Source organism: Bombina bombina, chromosome 2, assembly GCF_027579735.1.
Source record: "Bombina bombina isolate aBomBom1 chromosome 2, aBomBom1.pri, whole genome shotgun sequence".
In the NCBI taxonomy this organism is placed as follows: domain Eukaryota; kingdom Metazoa; phylum Chordata; class Amphibia; order Anura; family Bombinatoridae; genus Bombina; species Bombina bombina.
In genome coordinates this window covers 1,349,891,660-1,349,903,886 of record NC_069500.1, presented here as the reverse complement: position 1 = coordinate 1,349,903,886, position 12,227 = coordinate 1,349,891,660, and the positions used below count along the sequence as shown (strand labels likewise).

Genomic DNA, 12,227 nt, shown 5'->3' with positions numbered 1-12,227 from the left:
AATTGTATAATGGCACTTGTTGCATTATTTTGACATAGCATGAATATGCTGATAATGGATTTACTGCACCACAATTATTTTTTACAACTGCCGATTACATGTCCCTATAATTCGCTTCATTTTTGGTTCACTATTGTCAATAAATTGCAATTTCACTTATAATCCATGACTGGCATTATCTTGTCCTCATTATACTTTAGGGGCATAAGAAAGGGAGTTCAGTAACCTTTTAATTAATGGAGTTGTTTTAATTATCCAGAGAGCTAGAACATCTGTGTTTCCTATGTAAATACACATTACACATTATTACTACAGGGAGTTGGTGATTTAAATAAGAAAAAGGAGACAAATACACATTCACAAAGGAAGACTGTAAACCTACAAAATTATAATAATATTTAACACTAAACACAGTAGCAGGCCTGCCCTTTGGCCAAGGTGAGAGGGGCACCGCCTAGGGCCCCACGCTTTGGTGGGCCCTGTACTTTCAGGGGTGAGGGTATGAGAAGGGGCAATATATATCCTGTATTTAGTTTATGAAGAAGCGTTTATAGTATCAGGAGATGTAATATAAACTATTATTCTTTATATAGGTAACACTGAATGTAATTATATAGGTAACACTGAATGTAATAATAGGGGTGGGGCATACAAGGGGCAGAGAATACATGAGGAGCGCTGGGCTGTGGGGCCCCGCAAATGCTGTGGGTGTCCCTGCACAGCAGAAAAGTATAATCAGTAAATGCATAATAAAAAGACGGTGCAAAATCACTTAGGATGAATTTCAAATTAGTAGTAGATTTCTTTCAGACAAACTTTAAAGTTAGTTCTATTTTCCTTCCCACTGCATCATCTGAAAACCATCAGCCAATCACAAAATGCATATACGGATATTCTGTGAATCTTGCACATGCTCAGTAGGAGCGGGAGCCTCTGAAAGTGTACATATAAAAAGATTGTGCGCATTTAGATAATGGAAGTGATTTGGAAAGTTGTTTAAAATTGTGTGCTCTGTCTGAGTAATAGTTAAAGGGATACTAACCCCACATTTTTTCTTTCATGATTCAGATAGAGCATGCGATTTTAAGCAACTTTCTAATTTACTCCTATTATCAATTTTTCTTTGCTCTCATGTTATCTTCATTTGAAAAAGCAGTAATAAAAGGTTAGGAGCCGGCCCATTTTTAGTTCAGCACCTTGGTAGAGCTTGCTGATTGGTTTGCTACATTTAGCCACAAATCAGCAAGTGCTACCCAGGTGCTGAACAAACATGGTCTGGCTCTAAAGCTTACAGTACTGCTTTTTCAAATCAAGATAGCATGAGAACAAAGAAAAATTGATAATAGGAGTAAATTAGAAAGGTGCTTAAAATCTCATGCTCTATCTGAATCATGAAATAAAAAAATTAGGTTTAGTATCCCTTTAAAGTTTAATTTTGACTTGAGTGTCCCTTTAACTTTTTGACTGGTTTGTTAGTACCCTGAATTAATAACACAGCTTATCCTTATAGCAAATGTTTATACCTTTCTATTTGTTCTTGAGTTTACACACGGTTGATATCATCTAAGCTCTGGTTGATGGGAAAAGATAAAAAAACAAGTGGTCACAGCTTCTAATCAGAAGGGATTCAACATTCTAGGAAACTATGTATCCTCTATTCAACTACTATTTGAGGAGTACGATAGATCAAAAATAAACACTATGCTTAAGTGGTTGTGGTCTTCAATAATAAAAGCCTTCAATGAAATCTCTGTTTTCAGAAAAAATCAGATCTGATAAATCACACCAGCCAGCTTCTACCCAACCCATATCATGTATAAAGTTACATTATTACGGTATCAGCCTCAATTTAACAAATGCATCTACAAACCTGGTCTTCAAGGATCAAAAATAGACCAGAACTGCATATTTTTTCTTATAAGGCAGATGAGATATAAACAAAGTGAATGTAAACAATATATTTTCTTTAATACGTGCTAGAATGTCAAGATTTCTCTGCTTAGACTGAAAAACTATACTTTTGCTCTACTACAAAAACTATGTGTCAATATTTCTAATGATGATTCCCCCCCCCCGCACACCCAAATATGCAGCTGTGATCTCAGCGTGCACTGATTTACTGTCTTCTTTTGGATGAACAGTCTGTCTTCCAGAATTGTTGGACACTGTTCACGCCACATCTAAAGAAATAACATGATATCTGACATGGGAAACATTGTGTACCTTTCACTAAATTGAATTTGGACACAAGAATGGAAATCACATAGATTGAAACCTTATGGAACTATATTTGGCAATGAGAAAAAAAATGTATGTGCACTCTCAGACCAGACCAGGTACACATCCCATGACCCTCCAACATGCTCAGCCCTGGGTGCTCACTGGCACTCACAGGAAGCTGTGCTGTCCCCAGAGTCACAGGCAGTTAACCCCAGACAGGTCTGGGTGCAAGAACCAAAGGGTAAATTACAAAACAAATGAATACAACAAACAGAGAAAGTTCAGCAATCACAAAGCTCTCAGCTAAGTTTAAAAGCAAAAATGGAAGGGTTAGTTACCACATTTGGCCAAATGGTACAAGCCCAGATACCACGTCAAGGTCCCTTCAAAAACCTGGGACCCTAAAACAGTCAGACAATGCAAGCTCTCAATCCAACAAACTGGGAACCGACTTTCTCTGTGTGTTGTATTAATTTGTTTTGTAATTTACCCTATGATTCTTGCACGCAGACCTGTCTGGGGTTAACTGCCTGTGACTCTGGGGACAGCACAGCTTCCTGCGAGTGCCAGTGAGCACCCAGGGCTGAGCTTGTTGGAGGGTCATGGGATGTGTACCCGGTCCGCCGGTCTGAGGTTGCAGTCCCCTTCCGTGTTTTGTATATGTCTGGGGTGATTACATAAGCCTGTGCACCCTTCACTTGTTCCCAGTTTGTTGGATTGAGAGCTTGCATTGTGTGGCTGTTTTAGGGTCCCAGGTTTTTGGAAGGAACCTTGACGTGGTACCTGGGCTTGTCCCATTTGGCCAAATGCGGTAACTAACCCTTTCATTTTTGCTTTTAATCTTAGCTGAGAGCTTGTAAGTGAGTGCTGGACTTTCTCTGTGAGTATATATATATATATATATATATATATACACACACACACACAGTATCTCACAAAAGTGAGTACACCCTTCACATTTTTGTAAATATTTTATTATATCTTTTCATGTAGCTGCAGGGAAGTATTCCAGCATGATAACGACCCCAAACACACCTCCAAGACAACCACTGCCTTGCTAAAGAAGCTGAGGGTAAAGGTGGTGGACTGGCCAAGCATGTCTCCCGAGCTAAACCCTATCGAGCATCTGTGGGGCATCTTCAAACGGAACGTGGGGGGAGCGCAAGGTCTCTAACATCCACCAGCTCCGTGATGTTGGAGGAGTGGAAGAGGACTCCAGTGGCAACCCGTAAAGCTCTTATGAACTCCATGCCCAAGAGGGTTAAGGCAGTGCTGGAAAATAATGGTGGACACACAAAATATTGACACTTTGGGCCCAATTTGGACATTTCCACTTAGGGGTGTACTCACTTTTGTTGCCCATGGTTTATACATTAATTTTGTGAGATACTATATATATATGAATAGTGAAAGTTTCAGTTTGAGTTGAGTTTAAACATAAGTCTGTATCTACAAATGGCTAAACTCTTTAGTGAATCTAATCTGTGGTAATTTAACCATACATTTCCTATGTAGCCCTAGTTGTGCAGTAATCAAAAGCATTGTAATGTTCATAAGGTCCTTCAGATATCTAAATGAACCATTCGGTCTCAGACAGATTAATGAAAGGTCCCTTTGTATCAACATCTGAGGTGGAAGAGAGGTTAAAAAGCAGCGGTCTTAAAACCAGTGCTTTTTAATTTTCAGTTGCCGGCTCCCTCATAAAACAGCCCCATGCTGCTTCATAAATGGGGGCCATCATCACTTCAACACTAACTTGTCATCATTGCTCCAAAAAATATTGTGAACTTCATTTCTCTATTCCTAGACACCCTGACCTCCAGCAAACTGAATTGCTAAAGTAATCTTACACTTCCTTACTTCTATTAAATACTAGATACAAAAACTCCCCACTTCTGCTATGAATCATTCCCTTTGCTCCAGTTTTGCAAGAATATTATCACCATGGATATAAAACAAAACTACATTGATTCACCTCAAGGGATTCTTGGTTACGTTCTGAGCCCTGCTGAAAGTATGTTTATTTTTTTTTCAACTTTAATGTCCCTTTAAGTATTAAAGGGATATTCTAGTCAAATTATTATACAACTAAAAAAAGAGAATATTTTAAATAATTCCCCATCATTACCCTTACATGTTTGGTGCCTTTTCTGACTTATGTACACTACCTTTTGATTTTATCTTTCAGCCACTGCTTGAAATATGAACACCTGGAATATACATCATACAATACAAGCACCTTACCAAGTCCTATAATTCCCAATGTTTCTCCCCGAATTCGTGCAGCTCCAGAAGCCACCTCTCGAATCTGCTCCACGCTTTGAACCCTAGTTCCTTCTCGTAACGCCTGATGTAGCCATGTTGTTCTCCTATACAAGTTCAGAATGTGGCACATTGTAGAATCTGCAGTCTCTTCTACTGATGCTGCTGGCACGTTACATACTGCTATACCTGAATAATTAAAAATAATTTTGTGAATCAGAAGTTGCTACCACATATGTGGTCACTACTCTCCACCACTACAGAGTCTATGCACAGTATATATGGGACTATAAAACATACTGTTTGGCTCCTGCATTTAGGAATATTAAATTATAGGAGGTTTGTATAGGAGGTTTGTAGTGAACTACTTGAAACATAGTATGCAATACTAATGTGGGTTGCTGCCAATATAAAGCAGAAAAAGCAATGTAATTACTGCTATACTAGAATAAGAGGCACAGACACAATACAGTATATCCAAACGTTTTCAAATTATATTTAAGGCTCCTGCACTGCAACAAATTCATTTTCATTAATTAGTTTGGGCTTTCATTTGAAAACCCTCCCACAGTTTAAATGCTTTGTTCAATTTTTAAGGAGTTTTTCAATCATTCTAATTCAATGCCCTTGCAGTTCTGTGTGTGTTTATCAGTCTAACGTCCATAAGGGCCAGTGTTATAATGCGCCACCTGTTGGGGATGGTTATATGACAAGCTGGCAATCAGACCCCCCTACTAAAGTCAAAGCCCCCCTGTGGATCACTGTTTATTTGTTCAGTTTTTCCTAACCTGCTGAATGTGAGAACAATCACCCTGACCTCTGCCCTTACCACTTCCTTCTGCTTCTGGTAGCAGAAATGGAAACTAAAGATAGTGTTCCCCAAATAAACTTGCTGTGAAAGCATTGTTTTACTATATAGTAATTTGATAAGTTTTAAGAAACCTTTATCCCCCCCCCCCACAAAATAATTAATACAAATAAATATATATATATATATATATATATATATATATATATATATATATATCATACTTGACATGCATAATTTTGCCATGGCTAATGCGCTGCAAAAACTAGTGATGTCACTAGCCATATCTGTATGTACACAGCCTTTATTCCTGTAAGAAGACTTTCACAGGCAAACCTTACACCAGTACATTAAAGTTATCCAACATTTTGAATACTATGTATAATGTGGATAAATTATGTGGTATTAACGGAAGCAGTGGGATTGTGCCACGTTCACATCCATTTTACTGGTAGTAATAGAAAAACAAAAAGTATGCTTACCTGATAAATAATTTTCTTTCGGAATGATGATGGTCCATAGTCCTCCAAAACATATGGGATATATTTCCCACCACTAGGAGGAGGTGAAGAATCCATACAAGAGCTTAAAATCCCTCAAACCTCCCATCTCCTTTCAGTTCAAGATATAGAGGTGGCATTAGAAGAGTTGCCCAAAAATTGAAGGTAAGTATACATTTTTATAAAAATGACAGTGGTACATAGTCCTCCATAATATACGGTATTAATACCCGAGCATATGGTCTATGTTAAGGAAAGGGTGGGACCATTTTTCTGGCAGTTCCTATTTAGCAGACACTGCAGCCCGAAGGACTTTCCTTACAAAAGCTGCTTGCGAAGAAGCAAAAACATCAATGCGAAAAGCTTGAAAAAAAAGTATGCAAATCTGTTTCAAAGATGCATCATTTTTAAAAGCCCACAAAGTTGCAATTGCTCTTGAATGAGCTGAGATACTCTTAGGAGGTGACTTTCCCACCACCAAATAAGCCTTGTGTATCACTTGTTTAAACCAAGAGGGTCATGCTACCTTAGTAGCCTTCTGCCCCTTAAAACTAGGGCTCTGATTACATCAATGTTATGCAATAGTTGCTCCTTAGAGTTAGCAGGATCTGGACACAAGGAAGGAACAACAATTTGGAAGAAAATCATATTTAGCATGAAGTACAGGCTTATCCCTTGTGAATAATTAGAAATGGGTACTCACAGGACTATGCTGACAACTCATAAACTCTCCTAGCTGAGGAGATTGTCAACAAGAAAAGCACTTTCCAAGATTGATATTAATGGAATGCATTGGTTCACATGGAGGACCTTGTAATACGGAAATAACTTAAATTATGCTTACCTGATAATTTTCTTTTCTTCAGATGGAAGAGTCCACAGCTGCATTCATTACTTTTGGGAAATAAGAACCTGGCCACCAGGAGGAGGCAAAGACACCCCAGCCAAAGGCTTAAATACTCCTCCCACTCCCCTCATCCCCCAGTCATTCTGCAGAGGAACAAGGGACACCAGGCTGAAAAACCACAACCCAACCAAAACCTGCTTCGACCGAGGCCCGGAAAAAAAACAAGAAAGGAAAAGGCCCCAAGGACACTGACCCGCAGATAGTCCAAAGGTCCAACTAGAGACCGCAAAAGCAGACCTCACTGAGCCAACACTCCTCCAGGATAGACCGTCGCCCAGCAGTCGGTCCCCACACAACCCTTACTAGTACCAGTAGTAACAGCTAAAGTCCCCAAAAGGAAGAGAACAAGGAGGAACCACAGGGTACAGCAAGATCCCATAAAGGAAAAACTCCTTTAAAGTAAGCCAAGCCCACAGATACCCAAATGGGTCCTGAGAACAAGGTGAGACCAAGCAGAACCACAAGGTGCAAAATCGGGCATTGGCAAGGAAAAGAAAACATCTATCAAACACCATGCAACAGCACGAACAAGACCAAGTCCTCAAACCGTCAGAACTCAAAATACTGAGCAAACCCAGAAAGTAAACATCTGAGTCCACTAACACGCTGCCATCCGTAGGAAGACACGGAAGAAAATACTATTCTTAAGGAAAGAGCAGCCAAACAAAATATCAGATTGCCAAACCTCCAAGACAGAGGGTACACTCCAGGCTATCCAAGCCGCCCAACCTACTCACAGATCTCAAAAAAGGAAGAAGCACAGAACCTCAAAAAAAGGCCCACTGGCATCCCCAAGACCTGAGGATTAGCAACAGATCTCAGATTCTACACCTAGCTGGACAGCCCAAGCGACGGCAGATCTGAAAGCAGGGGGAACAAAAGAGACCCCAAGACCAGCCCCCAAAAGGGAGGAAGAATGGACACAGCCACTCCAACAGAGCTCGGGTGCCAACCCAAAAACTCCTCCTTAGAGACAGTCGAACAGGTTTTAGACCCAATGAGATCTAACAAAACCACCCAACTAAAGTCTCAACGTGAAGCCAGCAGCTCCCCAGATGGAAAGGAACAACTCAAAGAGCAGACTGTTCCCCCGAACCAGATAAAACATTGGTTCCAACCTCCGTACACGGGAGAGGCCCCTAAATAGGAACCATACCTCCTAAAGGAGGACAACTAAACCCCCCTGAAAAGAGAGCATCAATAAGCCACCTGCCGAAGGGAACCGTATCGTCACAAGACGAGCCCCAAAGAGCCCGGCTCTCAGGAAATCTGTCCAAGTTGTAAACAGAACACCCAGTACAAAGGCTAAGCCCAAGTACCCTGGAAACCTGAACCAGCCCTAGGATCATAAAGGTCCGGGTAACAACCCACAGCGGGATCCACACGTGAAAACGCTGAGTGAAACACTCGACAACTGGAAGAACCAGGACAAAAGGCCCGAGCACCAAAATGTTTATAATAAACAACATTCCAGCAATTTAAATACCCCATCCGATACAGAAACAGACCCACAGGGGAAAATCCAGATTATCCCGGATAACAAGAGCAAGAATTCCTTGCAAGCTCTGACCCAAAGGGAAGAGACCACCCCTTGCAGGAGCCTACTCCAAAAAAGCTAAAGCCTCACAAGACCCCTATAAAGACTTCTAGCGTCTAAAAGGGCAGCCAAACAACAACACAACTCCAAGAACAAGGGGAACAGTGAGGACAAGTCACCGCCGAACAGAGTACAGCAAGTCTCCACATCACCTCAGATACCGAAATCAGAGGACAGAAAAACATGGGTAGAGATGCCCACAATAGATGGCAATACCTGAACCATATGAATGGAAAAAGCCACTAGCACCTCTTCTACCCAAGAAGGAGATGCAGAGCATCCCCAACTCAGGAAGGGACCCTTAAACGGAGCCCAGAGGCACCACATGTCTAATGTCCCTAAAAGGGAACAACCAACTCCCCCAAGGGAAATCCAGGTCCCCAGAAGGTGACCCGATCCACAAGGACAAGTCCAAAGAAGGACAATTCCCAGAGCCTCCAAAAGGCAAAACGTCCAGACCGACTGGACAGACCCACGTGGGAAGGAATACTCTAGGTCCCAAGGATATATCGGAAGCAACAGAGAGTGACGCAGTGAAAATTGACTGACCCTAGTCACCAGATAGCCGCACGGACCCCGCAAGTCTGCTCATAAAGCATACCCTGAAACTTGTAAAATAAAACAACAAGAAACACAAATTATATTGTGAGCACTCGGCGCCTCAACCTGACCAGCAGGTAGAATATGCAAGACAGAAGAGCTGAACCCAAGCAAAACCAGCCTGCAACCAGGGTCATAACTGTCAAGCTGCCTAAATCCGCCCTCAAGAGAGGGAGGAAGAAAAAACAGAAAACATGGGACGAACGTTGTGTCCCGAACAAACTTCCACAGAAGTAAACAGCGAGTATCGATCCAGAGTAAGTTCCCCGAAGGAAACATAAAAGTAAAAAATAAAATTCATCCAAACCAGATAAAAGTAAATGAGAGGCAACCCGAAGGTTAACGTCTAAGAAGAACAGAAAAACCTGCAGGACCAGCCTAACGGAAACCCTGTTCTTCCAACAAAACTGGGAAGGATCTCGATAGCAAGACTAAAAGGAGATTACGTCATCCCCTCATGTCTAATGAGTCGAGCCATTCGAAGTAGAAGACTGAGGAGTCCCGTAGCCGTTAAGGATAGGGACCCTAACAACTCAAAAACGTGTCTGAGTAGAACACGAAGGCGAGCCAGCCTGTAACGAAAGGCACAACACTCAGGAACAGATACACCCGCAGGGAACTGCACATGCCCTCCCATGGCTGGGAGACCCGGGTCAATAGGGCACGAGCACAATCGCAAATAAACATCTAGACTTTGTAGACGAGCAAATTGCCAAAAGTATGTGAAAGGGAAGACGTGCTATAACCTCCGTGGGGAACAATCCACCCTCCGAGGAAGGATAACATAACCTGGGTTACTGCATGTGTAGTAGTAGGGAGCGGTAGGGAACTTGCCTCTCGGAGGATAGCCCCCCCTCCAGGTGGATGGCTCAGCAGTCCCTTGAATCCTAGAGCCCGAGGAACAAGGCGCTCTAGTACGGCCTACAGAACATAACTGAGTGACCTCAACGGGGGCCAATTCGCATTCTTCACAGGACGAAGAATCTGAATCATAAAGGTGAACAATCTCAACATCAGAATCCTCCATAACTGGATAAAGGATACCAAAAGATGGACTATATAGACAACAATTTAAAACGGCACCCTGACACTCATAATGGCTGGGGCACTCACCTCCTATGAACCAGACACCAGTGGACTAGATTTCTCCGTCACACAGTCAGGAATGCGGAAATGGGAGACCAGAACGTAAAATACGCCCGGTCACAAGGTAAACCATACAGTCCAAAAAAAAACCAACGCCCAGCCTAAAGTCACGTCACTTCCAAAGGCTGTTATGTTCCAAAAGCCATGAGCCCAGTTAACACTACACATAAGCAGATAGAATAAATTAACAAACAGGGTTAAACCCCCCACCCTGATCAATACTCCCCCTCAGGAGATATTAACCCTCGATTCCAAGATACTAAAGGAGTCCCACTGAGACCCTGTATTTTTCATGTAAGCTCGCAGGAACAAATGAGTTACAGTACATTAATGAAGAAGTAAAATCTATCTTACCGGAATCTACGCCGTGGAACAGGAACACGGCCCTTCAAGAGTGACGGATAGTAGCATCGCCTCCGCCATGGACTTAAGAGAAGAAAGCGGCAGTGAAGCGAAGTTAGTCAACGCTGATTGCTTGTGGAGTTGTTAATATGAGTCAGGATGGTTTCGCAGAAAGACTCTCTCTGTATCTCCGGACTCTAACTTTCATCCAAGCCCTCACTGAGAGACTAACAGGATTACTTAAAATTCCCATCCCATGTCGAAGAGTACTACCCTCCATAAGAGACAAAAAACAACTTCTGACACTTCTCTGCCAACCTCCTAGGACAAAAGGCAAAGAATGACTGTGAGGCCAAGAAAAGAACTGAATAGAGATGGGAGGAATTTAAAGCTATTGCAAGGGTTCTTGACCTCCCCCTAGTGGTGGGAAATATATCCCATATGTTATGGAGGTTTATGGACCATCATTTTACAAAATAAAAAAATACATGGAATTATACTGGACAACAAATGCTATTCAAAGTTTGGTTTGTGTATTTCACATCAACTTTAGCTATCCGATTCTTGCAGATTGATTGCCATACTTTAAAGGGACAGTAAAAACCTTGAGATTTTTATAAATAAAATGCTGTTATGTATTTTCATTATTTATTTTATGTAATTTAGCTCTGAATATTGAGCCATTTCTAATTCTCAGAATATGAAAAGTACCTGCTGCCTTCTCAACTCTAACGCTGCTACCTACCTTTCACTAATTGGCTTCATCTGACAACAGCTGCACAACAGAGTACTTATTATTACATTTATGACTGTGACTAGCCTTGTTGTCTGCAAACAAAAGCCCAGATTGGCTCTTCCAAATAAGGCAAATGGTGGGTGTAGTTTGGCGATTTGAAAAAAAATGATTGCAGTAAAAAAGAGATATTTATTTAAAAAAACATTAAGACTTGGCTGATATTCTATAGCAAAACAACATAACTGTAATTACAAGGTGTTTACCGTTTCTTTAAATGGATATAAAACCCCAAAACAGACAGAGCATAACATTTTAAAACGATTTCTAATTTACTTCTATTATAAAATGTTGCTTTGTTCCCATGATATTCTGTGTTAAAGAGACACCTAGTTCGGCATCTGGAGCCCCACATAGCAGGAAATAGTGCTCTTGCAAATGAATAACATTCTTGAAAAACGGCTTCCCTACAGTGCTCCAGACATGTGAACGCACCTGAGCTTACGTCCCTGCTTTTCAACAAAAGATACCAAGAGAATGAAGAACGCGTGTGATAATAGTAGAAGTAAATTAGAAAGCAGTTTAAAACTGCATGCTCTGTCTGAATCATGAAATAAAGATTGTGGGTTTTATGTCCCTTTAAGGATTTTACCAGAGTAAGGGATAATAATAAATTACAGAAAAGGAGTGGAAGACTGCTTGAGATATGCATATGGTTATGTGGAGGATTAGCTCATTTAGGACTTCAGGGTATTTAACCAATGTAAATTGAGTTTAAAATCCCTTGTATGACCTCATTTTGCAGGTCTCATGCACAGCGCTTCAAACACTGCTCTTTGCTTACAATGATACAACCAGAACCATCTTGTGAGAAACCATACAAGTTACACTTCTGATATCCTGTTTCCCATGCACATATTCACTAATGTTTCACTGAACCATAGAGCTCATTTCTGTGCTTGTGTGCAAACCAAATGACTCACTATATGGTGGTGACCACATAGCAGCTGAACAAAAAAAAAGCAAGGCTGATGATAATGGATAAAGAGTTTTTAATCCACAAACCTATTACAAATGGCCTAAATTGAACAGTCATCTAATGTAACAAATCT

General features: G+C 41.1%; 1 protein-coding gene across 10 annotated transcripts in view; it reads right to left on the bottom strand.

Moving 5' to 3' along the window:
- CTBP1 (C-terminal binding protein 1) overlaps positions 1 to 12,227 on the bottom strand; it is a 232,545-nt gene that overhangs the window by 91,152 nt on the left and 129,166 nt on the right. For all 10 annotated transcript variants that reach the window (XM_053704241.1, XM_053704242.1, XM_053704251.1 and 7 more), the window contains one exon: positions 4,465 to 4,671. In XM_053704241.1, the coding sequence (XP_053560216.1) occupies positions 4,465 to 4,671 (207 nt within the window). The remainder of the gene's footprint in view (positions 1 to 4,464; positions 4,672 to 12,227) is intronic.